The following is a 20,604-nucleotide window of genomic DNA, read 5'->3' as shown; positions in this document are numbered from 1 at the left end:
TCCACTTAGTTCTTTCACTGCCTTTTCAAATTCTTCTCGCAGTATCATGTCTACCATATCCTCTTCACCTACTCTCCCTTGCTTTCCTTTAATATGGTTCTCAAGTTTGTTCCCCTTACACACTATATAGTGTGCAAGGGGAACAAACTTGAGAACCATATTAAAGGAAAGCAAGGGAGAGTAGGTGAAGAGGATATGTCTATATATATATAGTGTGTAAGGGGAACAAACTTGAGAACTATATTAAAGGAAAGCAAGGGAGAGTAGGTGAAGAGGATATGAAGCTGATTCAGCACAAGGTCTTCGGCGATGTTCTCGACTTACAGTATTCTGAAGTTTTGTTTGGCGCATTAAATAAGGTCAAGATACGCACTGACGTTTTCATGGTTACGGCAACGACACATTGGCAGGTATGTTGCACGACTGTGGTCTGTGAGGCATGTGTAGCGCACTTAGCCGCTATACCAAAAATGGACATCGTTGTTCGTACGGGTCTAGAGACGAGATGCATCCGTATATACTGTATGTTGCGGAATATTTCTAGTTTCTGGAATATTTTCTGGTTCGAAATGACCTTTAAAAAAATTCAGTAGCCTAATTGGAACAACCAGTTTCGGTCAAATAAACCACTCAAAAGTATAAAGTGTAATCACCGTTGCTGATCACCAACTGATAGTATCTGGCGATTACTGTCTGAACGAGCTTCATATTTCATTCCTTTGTTACAGAGAAACTTCCCGGACAGAAAACCACTGTTGCAGAGATGGCAGTCCCGAATCAGTTATGCTGTGGGTGCTCTCTCAAGAACGGTACCATCATCATTGCCTTCCTATCCGTGGTGAGTACACGAGGAAAAATAAAATAAGATACCTATAGTAATATAAGTATTGGGGTTTTTTGTATTGAAATCTTCACTGTGTACTGTACATCGCAGGTAACGCTCGTTTCACAACAGTTCCTACAAACGTGACGTCATTTTGACATCACATGCAATATCAATGACCACATCATCGGCTATCGACTTTTGTTAACGTTCGATACGGGCCTCTCACAAGACTTATAAAAACACGTCATTCTTGGAACGATTTATCATAACTTGATTTACAAATTAAGCATGATACATGCTCGTTTTATGATTTGCATTATGCCCTTTCAGGGTAAAGGAACATTGAAAACACGTCACCATTTTCATTAAATGTCAATAACGCATTAACGATATAATCCTCGAAGTGGGACTATGAGAACCCAGATAGCAGACAAAACACATGATTAAGTGTGTGTGTAATCGGTAACATCGTGGATTTTGGGGTTCAGATCGCATCATATGCTAATATATTTTTTTCATGTTAGCGTTGTCAACGCGTTCTGGGACTTTATTATGGATGTAATACAAGTATGTTGTGCAATACTGGATGTTATTTACATTCCGTCAGATTTGGGAAACAAATATTTAGCGATTTTAGAGTGTGTGGTAGGGCAGGAACATACACCAACTTAAATTGCTGCGACTGTATGGAGGACCAATTACATTCGTATATTTGTCACAAAGTCGTTAGCCGAGCATGTGGTCGTAAAATGACGTCACGTTTGCGCTAAGTGTTGTCAAACGAGCATTGTTAAATTATAATTATGTCACATAAAGAACGTCTTTTGCCATTTGGAAGTACATTGCATCAATTATACGTCAAAAACCATAAGAGACGAACGTTACTGCATGTGAGTTGCAGACATGTTTTAGAATGTAAATAAAAATGTTTTATTAATCTTCTCTCTCACCATACGTAAATGAAATCCCCTGGTGGCTTTTTTTGTATGTCCGGGCTAGTCTGAAGAACAAATGTAGAGATAGGACCAATATTTTGCCAGGATTGATATCGATAATAGACTAAACTCGTTGAATTTCTCGATTCTCAGGGTGGATGAGCTACATAATCGGGTTTCTACGGAAGCCTCAATATGCGCCTCATACTTCCACCTCTCCGAGATTTTCTTTCATGCATTAGCCATACCAATCAGTCTAGCGTTCTTCCATCTTTTCCTGTCTGGTGAAATCTTGAATTCTACGTAATATCTCCACCCAACTTCCCATATAACGTATTCTGGATAATCTATTTGTATGCGTCTATTATACAGGGTGGTCGATTGATCGTGACCGGGCCAAATACCTGACGAAATAAGCGTCAAACGAAAAAACTACAAAGAACGAAACTTGTCTAGCTTGGAGGGGGGAAAACAAATGGCGCTATGGTTGGCCCACTAGATGGCGCTGCCATAGGTCAAACGGATATCAACTGAGGTTTTTTTTTTTTTTAGAAATAGGAACCCCCATTTTTATTACATATTCGTGTAGTACATAAAGAAATATGAATGTTTTAGTTGGACCACTTTTTCGCTTTGTGATAGACGGCGCTGTAATAGTCACAAACGTGTAAGTATATGTTATCATGTAACATTCCGACAGTGCGGACGGTATTTGCTTCGTGATACATTACCCGTGTTAAAATGGACCGTTTACCAATTGCGGAAAAGGTCGATATCGTGTTGATGTATGGCTATTGAGATCAAAATGCCCAACGGGCGTGTGCTATGTATGCCTGCTCGGTATCCTGGACGACATCATCCAAGTGCCTGGACCGTTCTCCGGATAGTTTCGTTCTTTAAGGAAACAGGCAGAGTTCAGCCACATGTGAAGCGTTAACCACGACCTGCAACAAATAATGATGCCCAAGTAGGTGTTTTAGCTGCTGTCGCGGCTAATCCGCACATCAGTAGCAGACAAGCTGCGCAAAAATCAGTATTTCAGAAACTTCGGTGTTGAGAATTCTATATCAGCATCGATTGCACCCGTACCATATTTCTATGCACCAGGAATTGCATGGCGACGACTTTGAACGTAGAGTACAGTTCTACCACTGGGTACAAGAGAAATTACGGGACGATGACAGATTTTTTGCACGCGATCTATTTAGCGACGAAGCATCATTCACCTCCAATGGTAACGTAAACCACATAATATGCACTATTGGGCAACGGAAAATCCACGATGGCTGCGACAAGTGGAACATCAGGGACCTTGGCAGGTTTATGTATGGTGTGGCATTTAGGAGGAAAGATAATTGGCAACCATTTTGTCGATGGCAATCTAAATGGTGCTATGTATGCTGATTTTTTACGTAATGTTCTACCGATGTTACTGCATGACAGAATGGCAATTCACTACCAACATGATAGATGTCAGGCACATAGCTCGCGTGAATAGCATGAATAGTACTGAATAGCATATTGAATAGCACGTTCACCGGATTTCTTTCTGTGGAGAGAGTTGAAGGATATTTGCTATCGTGATCCACTAACAACGCCTGACAACATGCGTCAGCGCATTGTCAATGCATGTGCCAACATTACGGAAGGCGAACTACACGCTTTTGAGAGGAATGTCGTTACACGTATTGCCAAACGCACTGAGGTTGACGGACATAATTTTGAGCAGTTATTGCATTAATGTGGTATTTACAGGTAATCACGCTGTAACAGCATGCGTTCTCAGAAATGATAAATTCATAAAGGTACATGTATCACATTGGGACAACCGAAATAAAATGTTCAAACGTACCTACGTTGTGTATTTTAATTTAAAAAACCTACGTGTGACCAACCGTTCGTCTAAAATTGTGAGCCATATGTTTGTGACTATTACAGCGCCATCTATCACAAAGCGAAAAATGTGGTCCAACTAAAACATTCATATTTCTTTATGTACTACACGAATATGTATTACAAATGGGGGTCCGTATTTAAAAAAAAAAAAAAAAAAAACGCAGTTGATATACGTTTGACCTATGGCAGCGCCATGTAGCGGGCCAACCATAGCGCCATCTGGTTTCCCCCTTCAAGTTTCGCTTTTTGTAGTTTTTTCGTTTGACGCTTATTTCGTGAGATATTTGGACCGGTCACGATCAATGGACCACCCCGTATATTCCTCCAGGTCGGCTGTTCCAGGGTGCCATGGTGTAGTGTCCTGGAGAGAGAGCCAAGAACGAAGACCTGTTAATTGACAGGGAACTTGAATGAATAAGCAGCAGGCACCCCGAAGTTCTGTAATGAATCTTGGAGCGGAAAGTTTCTGCAGACTAGGAAAAATCCGTGAGAAAGAAGAAATTTAGGTAGGCTAAATGAAGACTCAGATACCTGAAGACGAAGTCTATTATAAACGTATATCGACCTGTTTTATTTTGTACACCTGTTGTATTTGAATCTAGGTCGCTTGCATGAACCCACCTTGAACCTTCTTGCGCACCCGTCTAGAGCGACAGTTGCTAGCAAACAGCAGTTGAGTGAGGTAATGGGTAGAGATCGCGTCGGTTTTTCCTTACAAGGGAAATGACGGGACCACTGGAGCAGCGCCAGTGCATCACATTTTGCCAGAAACTGGGCGACAGCCAGGTGGAAGCAATTCGGAAGGGTCAGACGGCTTTCAAAGGTAATGCTATGGGCTTCACACAGGTGAAGGAGTGGTATAATCGTTTTAAGACGGCTGCGCATCAGTGGACAGCGAGCCACGCTCCGGTCGGCCATCAAGATGCCGAAATGACCAGGTCATTGCCAAAGTGAACGCTGTGGTGCAGCGCGACCGTCTTATGACTGTCAGAGAAATTGCAGAAGTCGTGGGAATCAGCACTTCTTCTAGACATTCCATTGTTCCCGAAGATTTGGCCACGAAGAATGTGTCGGCGAAACTGTTGATGGTGGAGCATGAGCAGCTTCATGTTGAAATCTCACACGGCACATGCTGGACTCCACAAAAAGTGATCCCGACTTGTGAACGCCTTGATCGCTGGTGATGAAGAGACCTGGCTGTACAGGTATGACCCAGAAACCAAATCCCAGTCATCACAATGGAAGGATTCCTCAGCTCCGGGTGCGCAGGAGGTCCGCCAAGTGTGCAGGAATGTCGAAGTGATGCTGACTGTTTTCTTTGACTTCCGCAGTGTGGTACACCACGAGTACACACCACAGGGTCAATCAAAATCACCTACAGGAATGTCCCACGTCGCTTACATCATGCTGTGCGACGCAAGAGACCGGACTTGCGGTCAGCACGAAATTGGTGCCTCCATCACGACAATGGTCCAAGACGTTCCTCACACTTGGTTCAGAATTTTTTGGCAAAAAATGAGATTCCTGAGCTTCCCCAGGCTCCTTACCCTCCTGATATGGCGCCCTGCGACTTCGGCCTGTTCCTCAAACTCAATAGGCCACTGAAAGGAACGCGATATCTGACAACGAAGAACATTATGGTAGCAACGACAGCCGAGCCGAACGCCATTCCGAAAGAGGCTTTTTCGGCGTGCTTCTAACAATGGCGGCAGCGCTGGGAGAAGTGTGTGGAGTCCCAATGGAACTAACTACTTTGACGGCGATTAGGAATCCAACGCGCCAGGTAAGAAAGATTTTTTTTTCCGGCCAAAGAGCAGATACTTTTTTAACAGATCTCGTATACTGACATATAGAGGGAGCTTTACTGAGGCACGTCTGAGAAGAGCATAACCTCCAATTCTATACCTCCAATTCTATCAGGTAAAATCTAGCCCAGATTCTAAGTCACGACAATGAAGCTGTGACAGAGGAATGTGTCAGGAGCCGGTCGCTCAGGAAGATCCCCTCAGAGCCATTTGTATATTAGAATATTGTTTACATACATGAGGAACAACAGTAGATCTAAGACTGAACCCTGAAGAACCCGATATGTGATTTCTTCCCAGTCCTGAACAACGTTGGTTTGTATAGTTAAGAACTTTCCGCATTCTTTCGGTTAGACATGACTCTATCCACTATAAATGGATTATCTACACACGTAATTAAGTGTGTACGATACCCACAGAAAGCGAGCCCTATTCGCAACTGACCGACTTATGAATAAACAATAAAAGTCCTTTTATAATAATTCCTCGACACCGTCGTTGTTCCGCGCAAATTTGGTGATTCCACTGACACTAACTGCCTCTGATTCTGTCATTTGCAATTGCTACAAATGTTTCGTCTGCACTGTTTCATCACACTGTGCAGTGAGAGCGATTCCATTGTCTAATAATGTATCTTTCGGCGATAAATGCACTCGGAGTTACATACAGAAGAAAAAAAAATAGAATCTAATTTACAGTATTTTAAAATATTCGTTCATAGCTCGTTTTCCTTACGTTACAAAATATGCTGGATGAAAGAAAATGGAAAGATAATAATATATTGGGTCCAGATACGTTTGCCCATATGCCTTGATACTTTCGTAACGAGCACGCAGCAATAGAGAAAGAAGGGAAATTTCATATTCGTCTTAGGTACCATGAAAAAAAAATTAGACTCTTGTTGCAAATAAAAACTTTATTTATGAAAATATACAGTACAATCACCAACAAACTTTACATATTCACATACACCTTTTCCTTTAACCCAAATAAATACAGACTCATTTAGAGATATTTTCCTCCTATTACGAATATATAAAGACAAAGCAGAAGGAGACACATATGCTGATTTACCAAAGTCCTTATTTGCTAGTTCAGATATATGGTACGTGCGAAAAGCAATAATGCCTCTGTCCACAAAGCTTTCAAGTCCAGGAACATTAGGTACCCCTGTACCTCCTCGAACAATGGCTACAGTAAACCATCCGTTGCCATGACCAAATGAATCATTTATATCTAAACTAAAATTCAGTCTGCAGCTCACAAAAACAGCAGGACCATCCAGCAGGGCTTGAGCAGCGACAGACTTAACTGGAATACGAATCTTCTTGTTTCCAGCTGTTGTAGCAAATTCGATGTTCTCGATGGTCTTGTAGACTGTCTGTTTAGAACGGCGGTATCTTCACAGCGCATTTCCATTATGTAGCAAAATATGGCGCATGAAAGAATGTAAGGTGTCAGGCAAATCCAACACCTTCCATGAAAACCCTAACATGATAGCAAATCCGACAGTATGTCACATAGTTCCGAATAAATCCTGACATTAAATTAACCAAAGTAATACGATCAACGAGTGAGCAAATGGAATACCACAGACTCACACAAGAACGCCTAAATGCATGTCATACCTTCCCACCGTGAAACAGACGCAGTTCTGAGGGGAGACACGAGAACAGAATCCGAGAGCAGAACCGTGTAGGCTAGGAGGCCCCACGACAAGGGACGAACACCCACGTTGCCAGCCGACCGCCAAGACCACCCCCAGCCCACGTTAAAAGATAGAGCCCTCCAAAAGAACAGTATAGATCTTACGATAACACTAAAAGCGCCACACCAGCTGCAAGTTTGTACGCGTCTCTGTTACATAGCAAACATGAAAAACACTGCCCCACCACGAAAAGTATAATGTTTCTCATTGGATAGCCAGAATTTTTGTAGGTGGAGCGTAAGGTTAACATTGAGACCCTGACTGGTCAGTTGAGAACACAGCCAGACAGCTTTTCTTAAACCAGCTTCGGTAAATCGTAGTAAGGAAAGTTAGAAAGAGTTGATCCGAGACGGCGAGGTGTGGAGCTGCGTCGCCCACTGTCCCTTGACACTGCCTAACCACCGACAAGGTAATGAACACACGCGATGCCGCATAAGCGCGCATAAGGCTTCACTCAGAACTACAGAAGTCTCATCTGTTACATTCCCTTTTTGCGTAATATTAGAGTCGATCGTCAATTAAACTTCTTGGTATTCACATTTGCTACTAGAAGTTAAAATCTGAAATGCGATGATTTTTCTGTTATATAATTATTGAGAAGCCACATCAGCCACTGTAATTTACGACAAGTTAGATAAGTAATTAAAGATAATTGAGGGTCACTATAGACCATTTTGATAGTTTTCTCTTTTATGAAACTTAATTTAAACCTAGATTATAGATATGATATGGCACAGGTCATCCTTCGATCCACTGTAGAACATAGAAACCCATTCAGGGAATATTCGTTCACATTTTTGTTGAACGCACTTGGTTTTTGTCATCCTGTATTAAAACATTTCCTTTTATCAATAGTGCAATTTGTAAACAATGTTTTGTGAGTAGAATAAAATTTCCAATGGTAAACTTAACTTCTATTTCGACGTTATTTTACCAGCTAACTAAAAATAGGAAATCCTTGAACCCCTTCCACTGAATTTAGTTAGTATTAAGATTCTTTTACAGGGAGTGCAGTGGAGCTGACGCTGAGATCATTTAGTATTTGGTTATATCATCGCTAGTCTCACTCAACTCTTCTGAATTCTACATGTCATGTGTGGTCTGGCGTCTCCTTACCAGCAACAGGTCCCAGGTTCAAACAAGTCAATTCCCTAAAAAACACGCTGAGAGCGTCGGTTGCGAGAAAGTGGTAGGGAGACACGACTTAGAACAGACAGACACCATACAGAATGTTAGAGAGAGTAAAGAAAGAAATATTACACTGAGTCCAGCTGCGTCCGGACAAATACCTCGAAACCGTCATGTCGGAAAACGCGGAAATAGAGGAAGCAGGAAATCACATGTGTGAACCAATCAGGCGCAGCCCCTCTAGGCGTGGCCTAACGGGTGCGCAGGGAGTGTCGATAAGAGGAAGCAACGGCGTGGAGGGGGCGGCAGTGTGCGCCAGCGATCCGCGTAAGTACTCGCTCTGGAGGCGTTCTCCTCGTCTGCTCTGCATCTGGCACGTTCAGTTTCCGTACCGCGGCCGTAGGCAGTTTTGGTGTCCGTGACTGTTCTCCTCTTCCCTGTTCCATACGAGAATGGCGCGTGATAAAAAAAGACGTTAATCCTCCCTATGAGCTACAATTTTTCTCATCACGGCCATTTCGCGAGAGACGCTCGTGATAGCAAGTAACATTTTTCCGGTCACTTCTTGCAACGTATGCGCTGTGATAAACATCGTCGTGATGCGCAATGCCTCTCTTGCAGCGTTTGCCACTGTAGTGTTGGGTGAAGGGCTCTTTTTTGAGCTTCTAGCGCCTGCTTAACAATCATTTGTCGACGGAGCGATTGTTTTGTAGACCGTTTCTTTCGTGGTCGAATTGAATTCCTCCACGATCCTCAGTCTGGCACCTACGTTTCAAATATCTGTTTTTTTAGAATGAAATTTTCACTCTACAGCGGAGTGTGCGCTCATATGAAACTTCCTGGCAGATTAAAACTGTGTGCCGAAGCGAGACTCGAACTCGGGACCTTTGCCTTTCGCGGGCAAGTGCTCTACCGACTGAGCTACCCAAGCACGACTCACGCCCCGTCCTCACAGCCTCACTTCTGACAGTACCTCGTAACCTACTTTCCAAACTTTACAGAAGCTCCCCTGCGATGGTGCACGGTTCTCAGGATAGCTTCTGTTAAGTTTGGAAGGTAGGAGATGAAGTGCTGTCGAAATTAAAGCTGTGAGGATCGGGTGTGATTTGTGCTTGGGTGGCTCAGTCGGTAGAGCACTTGCCCGCGAAAGGCAAAGGTCCCAAGTTCGAGTCTCCGTCAGGCACACAGTTTTAATCTGCCACGAAGTTTAATCTGTTTTTATTTTTAATTTTTTATTTTTTATGCGATTATTCTGCTTTATGTTACCAATGGTGTAATTGAATAGTAGTGGCCGCATCTGCCCCTTTGTGCATAACACGTTATACCAGAGTGAAAAATGTTCCTATCGTAGCACAAAAAGGCGAATATTTCATGGGCAGAGATAGGAGTGTATAAGAAGGGAAGTCGCCTTTCGACTTATCTGTCAGCTTCTGATACATTTAAATCAAAGCCGCATGATAGATTTGCCCTTTTTACTTGTTAGTATTGGAACCCATGTCATGTAATATACGGCATCGTGTCAATTAAACTAACATGATACATGGCATGTTGTGTAAGACCACACATGCCATCATGTCATATCTACATCTACATGATTACTCTGCAATTCACATTTAATAAGTGCTTGGCAGAGGGTTCATCGAACCACAATAATACTATCTCTCTACCATTCCACTCCCGAACTACGGCCGGTGTGGCCGTCCGGTTCTAGGCGCTTCAGTCTGGAACCCGCATGCCCGCTACGGTCGCAGGTTCGAATCCTGCCTCGGGCATGGACGTGTGTTATGGCCTTAGGTTAGTTAGGTTTACGTAGTTCTAAGTTCTAGGGGACTGATGACCACAGATGTTAAGTCCCATAGTGCTCAGAGCCATTTGAACCATTTGAAGCACTCCCGAACAGCGCGCGGGAAAAACGAACACCTAAACCTTTCTGTTCGAGCTCTGATTTCTCTTATTTTGTTTTGATGATCATTCCTACCTATGTAGGTTGGGCTCAACAAAATATTTTCGCATTCGGAAGTTGATGACTAAAATTTTGTAAATAGATCTCGCAGCGACGAAAAACGTCTTTGCTTTAATGACTTCCATCCCAACTCGCGTATCGCATCTGCCACACTCTCAGCCCTATTAGGTGATAATGCAAAATGAGCTGCCTTTTTTGCACTCTTTCGATGTCCTTCGTCAATCCCACTTAGTAAGGATCCCAAACCGCGCAGCAATATTCTAACAGAGGACAAACGAGTGTAGTGTAAGCTGTCTCTTTAGTGGACTTGTTGCGTCTTCTAAGTGTACTGCCAATGAAACGCAACTTTTGGCTCGCCTTCCCCACAATATTATCTATGTGGTCTTGCCAACTGAAGCTGTTCGTAATTTTTACACCCAGGTACTTAGTTGAATTGACAGCCTTGAGAATTGTACTTTTTATCGAGTAATCGAATTCCAAAGGATTTCTTTTGGAACTCATGTGTGTCACCTCACACTTTTCGTTATTTAGCGTCAACTGCCACCTGCCACACCATACATCAATCTTTTCTAAATCGCTTTGCAACTGATACTGGTCTTCGGATGACCTTACTAGACGGTAAATTACAGTATCATCTGCGAACAACCTAAGAGAACTGCTCAGTTTGCACCCACGTCATCTATATAGATCAGGAACAGCAGAGGTTCCAGGACGCTTGCCTGGGGAACACCTCATATCACTTCAGTTTTACTCGATGATTTGCCGTCTATTACTACGAACTGCGACCTTCCTGACAGGAACTTGTCATGTCGCGCAATATGACTCAACGTGTAATTAAACTTTAAAACGAATGCACCCTGTAATGCTATGTGGGTCTGACGGCCTCCTTTTTTTAACTAATTTGTGTCTGATTTTATTCTGAGAAGCTCAGTAATGTATGTAAATACGGTAAATGAAAATGTGATAAAAAAATACTTCAAGTGCAGTGAAGCGCAGCTGGACAGCAACAAACTCTTTAGCGCGCAATCCCTGCAACGATAGTAGTTGTGAATCTTCGAGTATGGACTCTAAAAAAAAAAGACATTTGATTTGTTATTAAAAAAAGAGAGAGAACTGTTAATCTGTATCTTGTGGAAAGAGGACGTGATGCTAGGCCGGCACTCGGAAAGTATTGTTGCATTTAATGAAAATTGATATTTTAGTGATAAAACCGAGTTGTGTAAGAGTTGCCGAACAATTATGTATACAAATTTTCTGAAAGTGAAGACCAGAAATAACTTGTTTTTGGAGAAGGAGGTGAGCTTCATTGTCGTCGCCGTCTATCAATCGACAGAATTGTAAGTGTACAAAATTCAGTAAAATACAGGAAAAGAAATGCATTCTCTATAGTTTTCATTCAATACGTAACAACCTCTCATAATTTCTTAACTACAGTAATTGGATTATGTTCTTGCACAACAGTATGGTGCTGAACTCCACTGAACAATTTTGATGCAGCAGGACGTGTAGTCTGAAGGAAGTTTGTGTGCCAAGCAATCTCCTTTTCTCACGAATTTACATACAACAGTGGTCCCTTAGGTACGAATAGCTACGAAAACTTGGTCTCACAGCTACCTGCAATACGGTCAAGTAACTAACAGAGTCGTATTTTAAACCTTAAAGAACAATAACTTCCTCCAAATTGTAATACGTCACCAACTGGTGCAGAAGCTGATCATTCAAGGAGGGAGCAACCAAAATTCAGGTACCAGTTACGACTTAAATCAAAAATCTCAATCAAAAATCAATCTCTCTCTCTCTCTCTCTCTCTCTCTCTCTCTCTCTCTCTCCATACACAATTGTAAATATTCAGATAACTAAGATAAAAGTCATTGTATAATCGTACGCGAAAGAACTTGCCCCTCTTCTAACAGCCGTGTACCGCAAGTCTCTAGAGGAACGGAAGGATCCAAATGATTGGAAAAGAACACAGGTAGTCCCAGTTTTCAAAAAGGATCGCCGAGCAGATGCAAAAAAAATTTGGCCTATATCTCTGACATCGATCTGTTGTAGAATTTTAGAACATGTTTTTTGCTCGCGTATTATGTCATTTCTGGAAACCCAGAATCTACACTGTAGGAATCAACATGGATTCCGGAAACAGCGATCGTGTGAGACCCATCTCGCTTCATTTGTTCATGACATTAGATACAGGCTCCCAGGTGATGCCATTTTCCTTGACTTCCGGAAAGCGTTCGATACAGTTCCGCACTGTTGCCTGATAAAGTAAGAGCCTACGGAATATCAGAACCGCTGTGTGGTTAGATTGAAGAGTTTTTAGCAAACAGAACACAGCGTGTTGTTCTCAATGGAGAAACGTCTACAGACGTTAAAGTAACCTCTGGCGTGCCACAGGGGAGTCTTACGGGACCACTGCTTTCCACAATATATATAAATGACCTAGTAGATAGTTCCATGCAGCTTTTCGCGGATGATGCTGTAGTATACAGAGAAGTTGCAGCATTAGAAAATTGCAGCGAAGTGCAGGAAGATCTGCAGCAGATAGGCACTTGGTGTAGGGAGTGGCAACTGACCCTTAACATAGACAAATGTAATGTATTGCGAATACATAGACAGAAGGATCCTTTATTGTATGATTATATGACGGCGGAAAAAACACTGGTAGCAGTTACTTCCGTAAAATATCTGAGAGTATGCGTGCGGAACGAGTTGAAGTGGAATCATCATATAAAATTAATTGTTGGTACTGCGGGTGCCAGGTTGAGATTCATTGGGAGAAAATGTAGTCCATCAACAAAGGAGGTGGCTTACAAAACACTCGTTCGACCTATACTAGAGTATTGCTCATCAGTGTGGGATCCGTACCAGGTCGGGGAGACAGAGAAGATGCAAAGAAGAGCGGCGCATTTCGCCACAGGGTTATTTGGTAAGCGTGATAGCTTTACGGAGATGTTTAGCAAACTCAAGTGGCAGTCTCTGGAAGAGAGGCGCTCTGCATCGCGGTGTAGCTTGCTGTCCAGGTTTCGAGAGGGCGCGTTTATGGTTGATTTATCGAATATATTGCTTCCCCCTACTTATACCTTCCGAGGAGATCACGAATGTAAAATTAGAGAGATTGGAGCGCGCACGGATGCTTTCCGGCAGTCGTTCTTCCCGCGAACCCACACGCGACTGGAACAAGAAAGGGAGGTAATCACAGTGGTACTTAAAGTGCCCTCCGCCACACACCGTTGAGTGGCTTGCGGAGTATAAATGTAGAATACTTCCTGCTATAGAAGCACCCCCACTCTCCGATGCTTTGCATTGTAGTTGCCTCCTACTCTCCAGAAGAACATACATTTGTGTCTGTTTGTTGTTACATCCCTCTCTGTACATGTAACAGGGGTTGATTTTGGGGGAGAAATAGCTCCCCTGTGGAGAAAAACAAACGACCACCAACCAAAAATCAAAAAAGTTTTTTAGCTCCTCACCAGGAACGTATCCACCACCAGAAATTTTATCCATCGCCCCAGAATTATTTTTGAGCTATTACATGTTTGTTCTTCAGCCGTATGATAGGGCCTATATATTGTTTACTATGACTCTCGAGTCTTCTGGATTTTGGGCGCAGGATCAGGGACTTTAGCCCATAAATGCATGTGTGCCAACACCTTGCAGCTAAGAGAGCTCAGTGAGTTGGGGAAGTAGGGTTAACTCGTAAGGGAAAAAAGGGAAAAAAAAGGAACACCAATACTCTGCCCAGGACTTAATCGCCTTTTTTGTGCTGAGATACGAGCAATTTTCATTCTGGGTACAAGTCTTACTCTGCAATTATTTTCACATTAGACCGCCATAGCTTGGCAACAGATGGCTGATCCGGTATAGGTTTCTTTATCGTGTTTCGAACCACTTTGCTCGAGTCTGCTATACACGCCTCATCGATTTCAGAACCATGCCGACCATTCAACTAGGGGGGCACGGTAGTACGAAGATTCTTCAAAGCCATCTGCAACGCAGCGGATACAAAAATGTGCGAGCAACGGGTACAGACTTGGCTTACGCATGCTATGGTGGTTTACTTACATACAACACAATTCTCATCCAGTGAAGTACACGTAATAGGTCGATAAATGTAAACCAGTCACACACTCAGTCGACCAACTGAAGACACAGAGCACATGTACACTACTGGCCATTAAAATTGCTACACCAAGAAGAAATACAGATGATAAACGGGTATTCATTGGACAAATGTATTATACTAGAACTGACACGTGATTACCTTTATACGCAATTTGGGTGCATAGATCCCGAGGTATCAGCACCAGAACAACCACCTCTGGCCGTAATAACGGCCTTGATACGCCTCGGCATTGAGCCAAACAGAGCGTGGATGGCGTGTACAGCTCCAACACGATACCACACTTCATCAAGAGCAGTGACTAGCGTATTGGTGCGAGCCAGTTGCTCGTCCACCATTGACCAGACGTTTTCAATTAGTGAGAGATCTGGAGAATGTGCTGTCCAGGGCAGCAGTCGAACATTTCCTGTATTCAGAAAGGCCTGTACAGGACCAGCAACATGCGGTCGTGCATTATCCTGCTGAAATGTAGGGCTTCGCAACAACCGAATGAAGGGTAGAGCCACGGGCCGTAACAAATCTGAAATGTAATGTCCACTGTTCAAAGTGCCGTCAATGCGAACCAGAGGTGACCGAGACGTGTAACCAATAGCACCCCATACAATCACGCCGGTATGGCGATGATGAATAAACGCTTCCAATGTGCGTTCACCGCGATGTCGCCAAACACGGATGTGACCATCATGATGCTGTAAACAGAACCTGGATTCATCCGAAAAAGTAACATTTTGCCATTCGTGCACCCAGGTTCGTCGTTCAGTACACCATCGCAGGCGCTCCTGTCTGTAATGCAGTATCAATGGTAACCGCAGCCACGGTCTCCGAGATGATAGTCCATGCTGCTGCAAACGTCGTCGAACTGTTGGTGCAAATGCTTGTTGTCTTGCAACGTCCCCATCTGTTGACTCAGGGATCGAGACGTGGCTGCTCGATCCGTTATATCCATGCGGATAAGAGGCCTGTAATTTCGACTGCTAGAGATACTAGGCCGTTGGGATCCAGCACGGCGTTCCGTATTACCCCCCGGAACCCACAGATTCCATATTGTGCTAACAGTCATCGGATCTCGACCAACGCGAGCAGCAATGTCGCGATACGATAAACCGCAATCGCGAGAGGCTATAATCCGACCTTTATCAAAGTCAGGAACGAAATGGTACGCATTTCTCTTCCTTATAGGAGCCATCACAACAACGTTTCATCAGGCAACGCCAGTCATCTTCTTGGTGTAGCAATTTTAATGGCCAGTAGTTTATTTCATTGCTGCCCACCAGCTCCCATAAAAATATGGCCATCAGTTCCCTGACCGCTACAAGTTTCTGTATAAAATGTGACCATCGATCCTTTGTTACAGAGCAACTTCCCAGAAACAAAACCAAAAACTGTTGCAGAGATGGGCCGGCCGGTGTGGCTGAGCGGTTCTAAGCGCTTCAGTCTGGAACCGCGCGACCGCATCGGTCGCAGGTTCGAATGCTGCCTCGGGCATGGATGTGTGTGATGTCCTTAGGTTACTTAGGTTTAAGTAGTTCTAAGTTCTAGGGACTGATGACCTCAGAAGTTGTCCCGTAGTGCTCAGAGACATATGAACCATTTTGTTGCAGAGATGGCAATTCTAACCCAGTGTAGCTGTGGGTGTTACCTGAAGACAGCCACCATCAGCATTGCCATCTTTTATTTGGTGAGTACACGAGAAGTGATAGTAATTAAATTATTGTGGCTTCCTTGCATTGACAACTTAACCCGGATGTTGTACATCAAAAGTGAACTCTAATTTCCCCTCATGATCTTTTTTTATGTTTTCTATCGCAACAAGCATTTCACTAGTTTGGTGCTGTTCTGTCTTTTGCTATCTGTTGCAATCTTTTTTATCCTACGTGGTTACTGCACCCAACATTCCATATAATCTAATTGGGATATCCTACTCTTTACATGGTTCTACTATATTTTCTCACTACCATTCCGTATCATTGCTTTCAGTCAGTTATTCCTGGATGCTACAGCACATATACCACCAACCAGTCCTTTTTTCTGTGTAGTCCTGTCTATAGGATTTTTTTTCGTATTCTCCCCATCAGGAAGTCCACAAAAAATATTTTCTGCAGAAAAAAATATTTTTTGTTAATAAATTTAAATGTATTTCTTAAAAACTATAAAATGGATAAAGTAGATTTAAGTACAGCTGACTATTAGCAGTATGCAACATACAGTAAAAATATTAAGGTCCAGCATCAAGATAGTTTTTTTCAGAAATTGATCAAATACTTGCCTACATTAACAAGGGTTAGATAGGCACGGTGTGGTCCCCTTAAAATATATCACGCATAACCCGGAACCAAGTAAGTGCAAATGTCTTTTTTTTTTTTGCATTGCAGGTTTCGAGCCGTGCGCAGATAGCAACAACAGCGTACAATTTGGAGATCCATCAGTACGTCGGTGGCGATGAGGTTAAGGCGGAAGAGACGGGTAAGAATGCACACTTCATATACTTTTTGCTGAGAAAAGACCAATTTTACTCTGTAACAAGTAAAGAATTCGTCAATGTGCACATTATCTAGCAGTCTGATTTACCAGTTTTATGACAAGTTAAACTTTAACTGTAAAATATTTGTTTTAGCGATTTTTTTTACGAAGTTTACATTTGCGCAGTCTGGGCCAACTTGTCAGGTAAGGCCGGAGTTGGTGGAGGTTAAAACCGCGCAATCATCAAGCTTGAATAATGATCAGAAACATGAGATCCTGAGTCTGCAGTATTGCAAAATGCCTTGTGCCCTTGTTGCTGACACCGCGCTCAACAGTCTTCAAAATTCTCACCGCAATTGGCGGAAACGATTTCTTTCTTTTTTTTCACCTCGTAGTTGGCGCACAGTTTTGATTTGATAGTGTTTGAGATCTTCACTTCTATTTCACGCTTTCTTTTCACAGACTGTCCCTAAAGCTTATCGTCTTTTACTTTCTCCTCTCAGCATTTTTTCGAAGTTCTTGTCCCTTTTTTTCTCTTAGCATAATTTTTAATGGCGTGATTGATACTATTTTAGACTTTTCGACATCGCCTTTGCTTTTGTTAAACTCTGCACTTTGACAAGAGGTGAATATTATGAAGCTTAAAGTTATTTTCTTTTTTGCATTTAGTCTTAATACACCTGAACGAACAGATTTTATTCTCCAGTTTTGGACCTATTTGAAAGTTTTAATGCTTTTATTTTCAAATTAACTCTACTTCTCTGTATGTTTGTTCTTCATCTAACGAGCATTTATGGCACTAGCTAACCTTGACGATGGCCTGTTTGAGAGGCAGACTTAATCATTGATTCGGAAGCGTTTCTTCTTATCTGTCACGTTTTCTCTAATGAAGGTTTCAACATTCATGCTGCAATGAGAATAACGAGTAGAAGGGTGTGCTGCTATCGCGATAGTCCTATATAATACTTCATTGAACTTTCGTTAGAAATACATGTTTTTTTCGTTCTCCCTCCCCAATTTATCTTTACATTTCGTTTCTTTCGCTAGCTACGTGGGTGGTTAATCATAAAAAAGAGCTGACATAATGAAGAAGAAAAAAAATGGCCAAGTGTGAGTAGGGCTCGCACACTGAGGGTTCTGTACAAAATTACGTTAGTTCGTCCATCATGGGAATTGAGAACCTTCATGATTTTTGCCTGCAATCGATATCGCTACTGGCAGAATATTGATCCTGGGAATTCCAAGACCATATCAAATTCTCTATAACAGTTCCACAGACTAGCCTGGATATACAGGAGGAAACTAGCAGTGGACATTTTTATGTAGGGAGAGAAGGTTTAACGAAACATTTTTTTATTTACGTACTAAGACATGATTACAAGTGACGTTTTTTGTTTGCATGCAGGAATGTTCGTCCATTATGCATATGGCAGATGAGGAATGAATTGCCTGTTCCAATGGCAAAAGATATTTTGTATGTGATATAATAGCAATTTAACAAGTTTCAGATTTTTTATTTTACCTATAATGTAAAACCTTGATTCTTGCCTAATTACGTGGTTAGAAGACAACAGGAAGCATCAGATAGACTTGATGAGCGAGTTTTCCAGTATCAAAATATGTGACGCAAAAGGCCATATCATTTGATTGCATTGACTTAGAAACTTAAATTTTTTACATCGTCAAGGGCCCCTGGACCTTAGTAAGTACCTTGGAGTTTACCTTGATGTAATTCACTTTCCTGAGGGAAAATGATCCTTAACAGTTGGACAGACGGACAAGAAAGCGAACCAATTAGAGTTCCGTTTTTACAGACTGAGGGATGGAACCACATTAATAATTTATGACAGAGCTAAAGCAGCAGATTAGTTGTACAGAGACATTTGCGAGATCATGTGTGTTAAGGACCTCATTCAATGCCTTTATTGAGTTAATTTGCCTGCCCCTTAGTACACCATTAATAACCTAAACACACGAGTGTGTAAGGAGAAATATGGAGACGCTACAGGTATTAATTTACAATGTGACTACTTCATTGTCTTTTGTATACATACCTTAGTTATGAGAAAGTCAAGTAATAGTTTTCCTGTTTCAGTTGCAGATACTAAACTGGAAGTAATCACAGGTCTCGTGTGTGGCATTATCCATACTGTGTGTAGCATAATTCTCCTCGTTGGAGTCACGCAGGTAAAATGTGTTACTTCAGAAATACACTTTGTTGATCAGAAACTGAACAAAATTATCTTTTCGTAGCCTTTAATTTCATTCCTGATATTTCAAATGAAATACTGAGACTTTTTTTTACGTATATTATTATTGTTACTATTTACTGTACAGTATCTGGTTTTGGTAAGAAGCACATTTTGTCAGTTCGGTAGAAATGATTATTTTTATCAGCTGAAGTCAGGTGATTTTGTTTTGAGGACAGCAAATACATAGTCCTCACAACACGACATTTATATAATTGAAGAAGCAAATATATACCAGTCAGATCAGATTTTCCTTTTACATTTCAGGAAAAGGCTAGCAAGCTTATACCATGGATCGTTGTGGAAACCCTGGGCACCGCAGTAGAGATCCTACTTTTTATTGTCGTCTTCATTGCGGCGAGTTCATACAGCTTTATTATCTTCTTGCTTGTGTGTAAGTATAGGATTATTATTCAGACCATACATCTAGTTATTATTATTATTATTCATTTTCGTTGGTTGATTGTTGGTGCACAGTATTCTGGCGAACTAAACGAATGTTTTCTAATGACGTTAATTTTACCGCACTTCACCCACTTAGCCAAAGGTAACACGTTCCACATGCTTTGCAAAAGTAAATAAACCAAGGGATTTTTTTTACCCAGTAAACGATTTTCAGAGAGCAAATAAAATCAATTCAGTCTCACTTTATTAAAGCACATTTCTGTTTCGTAATTCTAAGAGTTTCAACGGTCTTTGGTAGCGATCAGCCTTTGAAAATTCTTTAATGTTATTTCTGACCATCAGTCATCTGCCTCATTGACTGCTTGGCCTTGGTTTATCCCGAGGAAGCAGTTGATTTCTTAGTCCTCTTTCTGATATCAATACTGGCCGGTTTCTCTTTCTATTTAGTTTCGAAAACCACATTAATAATTTATAATGACAGAGCTAAAGCAGCAAATTAGTTTTACAGAGATATTTATGAGCTCATGTGTGGTAAGGAGCTCATTCAATGCCTTTATTGAGTTAATTTGCCTGCCCCTGAGTACACCATTGATAACCTAAACACGCGAATATGTAAGGAGAAATATGGAGACGCAGCAGGTATTCAATTACAATGTGATTTTTTCATTGTCTTTTGTATACATAACTTAGTTATGAGAAAGTAAAGTAATAATTTTTCTGTTTCAGTTGCAGAAACAAAACTGGAAGTAATCACAGGTCTCGTGTGTGGCATTATCCATACTGTGTGTAGCATAATTGTCCTCGTTGGAGCCACGCAGGTAAAATGTGTTACTTCAGAAATACACTTTGTTGATCAGAAACTGAACAAAATTATCTTTTCGTAGCCTTTAATTTCATTCCTGATATTTCAAATGAAATACTGAGACTGTTTTACCTATATTATTATTGTTACTATTTACTGTACAGTATCTGATTTTGGTAAGAAGTACATTTTGTCAGTTCCGAAGAAATAATTATTTTTATCAGCTGAAGTCAGGGGATTTTGTTTTGAGGACAGCAAATACACAGTGGTCACAACACAACATTTATGTAATTAAAGAAGCAAATAT

At 41.7% G+C, this 20,604-nt stretch overlaps 2 protein-coding genes across 4 annotated transcripts in view; one reads left to right on the top strand and one right to left on the bottom strand.

Annotated features, from left to right (window-relative positions):
• Nucleotides 1–20,604, bottom strand: part of LOC126292035 (amyloid-beta-like protein) — a 1,795,419-nt gene that overhangs the window by 339,496 nt on the left and 1,435,319 nt on the right. The window lies entirely within an intron of this gene.
• The window catches only part of LOC126292040 (uncharacterized), a 91,729-nt gene that overhangs the window by 56,932 nt on the left and 14,193 nt on the right, over nucleotides 1–20,604 (top strand). For all 3 annotated transcript variants that reach the window (XM_049985836.1, XM_049985837.1, XM_049985835.1), the window contains 6 exons: nucleotides 729–838; nucleotides 15,983–16,059; nucleotides 16,754–16,844; nucleotides 18,937–19,028; nucleotides 19,358–19,484; nucleotides 20,222–20,313. In XM_049985836.1, the coding sequence (XP_049841793.1) occupies nucleotides 784–838; nucleotides 15,983–16,059; nucleotides 16,754–16,844; nucleotides 18,937–19,028; nucleotides 19,358–19,484; nucleotides 20,222–20,313 (534 nt within the window). In that variant the 5' untranslated portion in view covers nucleotides 729–783. The remainder of the gene's footprint in view (nucleotides 1–728; nucleotides 839–15,982; nucleotides 16,060–16,753; nucleotides 16,845–18,936; nucleotides 19,029–19,357; nucleotides 19,485–20,221; nucleotides 20,314–20,604) is intronic.

Source organism: Schistocerca gregaria, chromosome 9 (assembly GCF_023897955.1).
Source record: "Schistocerca gregaria isolate iqSchGreg1 chromosome 9, iqSchGreg1.2, whole genome shotgun sequence".
In the NCBI taxonomy this organism is placed as follows: Eukaryota; Metazoa; Arthropoda; class Insecta; order Orthoptera; family Acrididae; genus Schistocerca; species Schistocerca gregaria.
The sequence above is the reverse complement of the archived record's forward strand: the minus strand, read 5'-3'. Positions and strand labels throughout refer to the sequence as shown.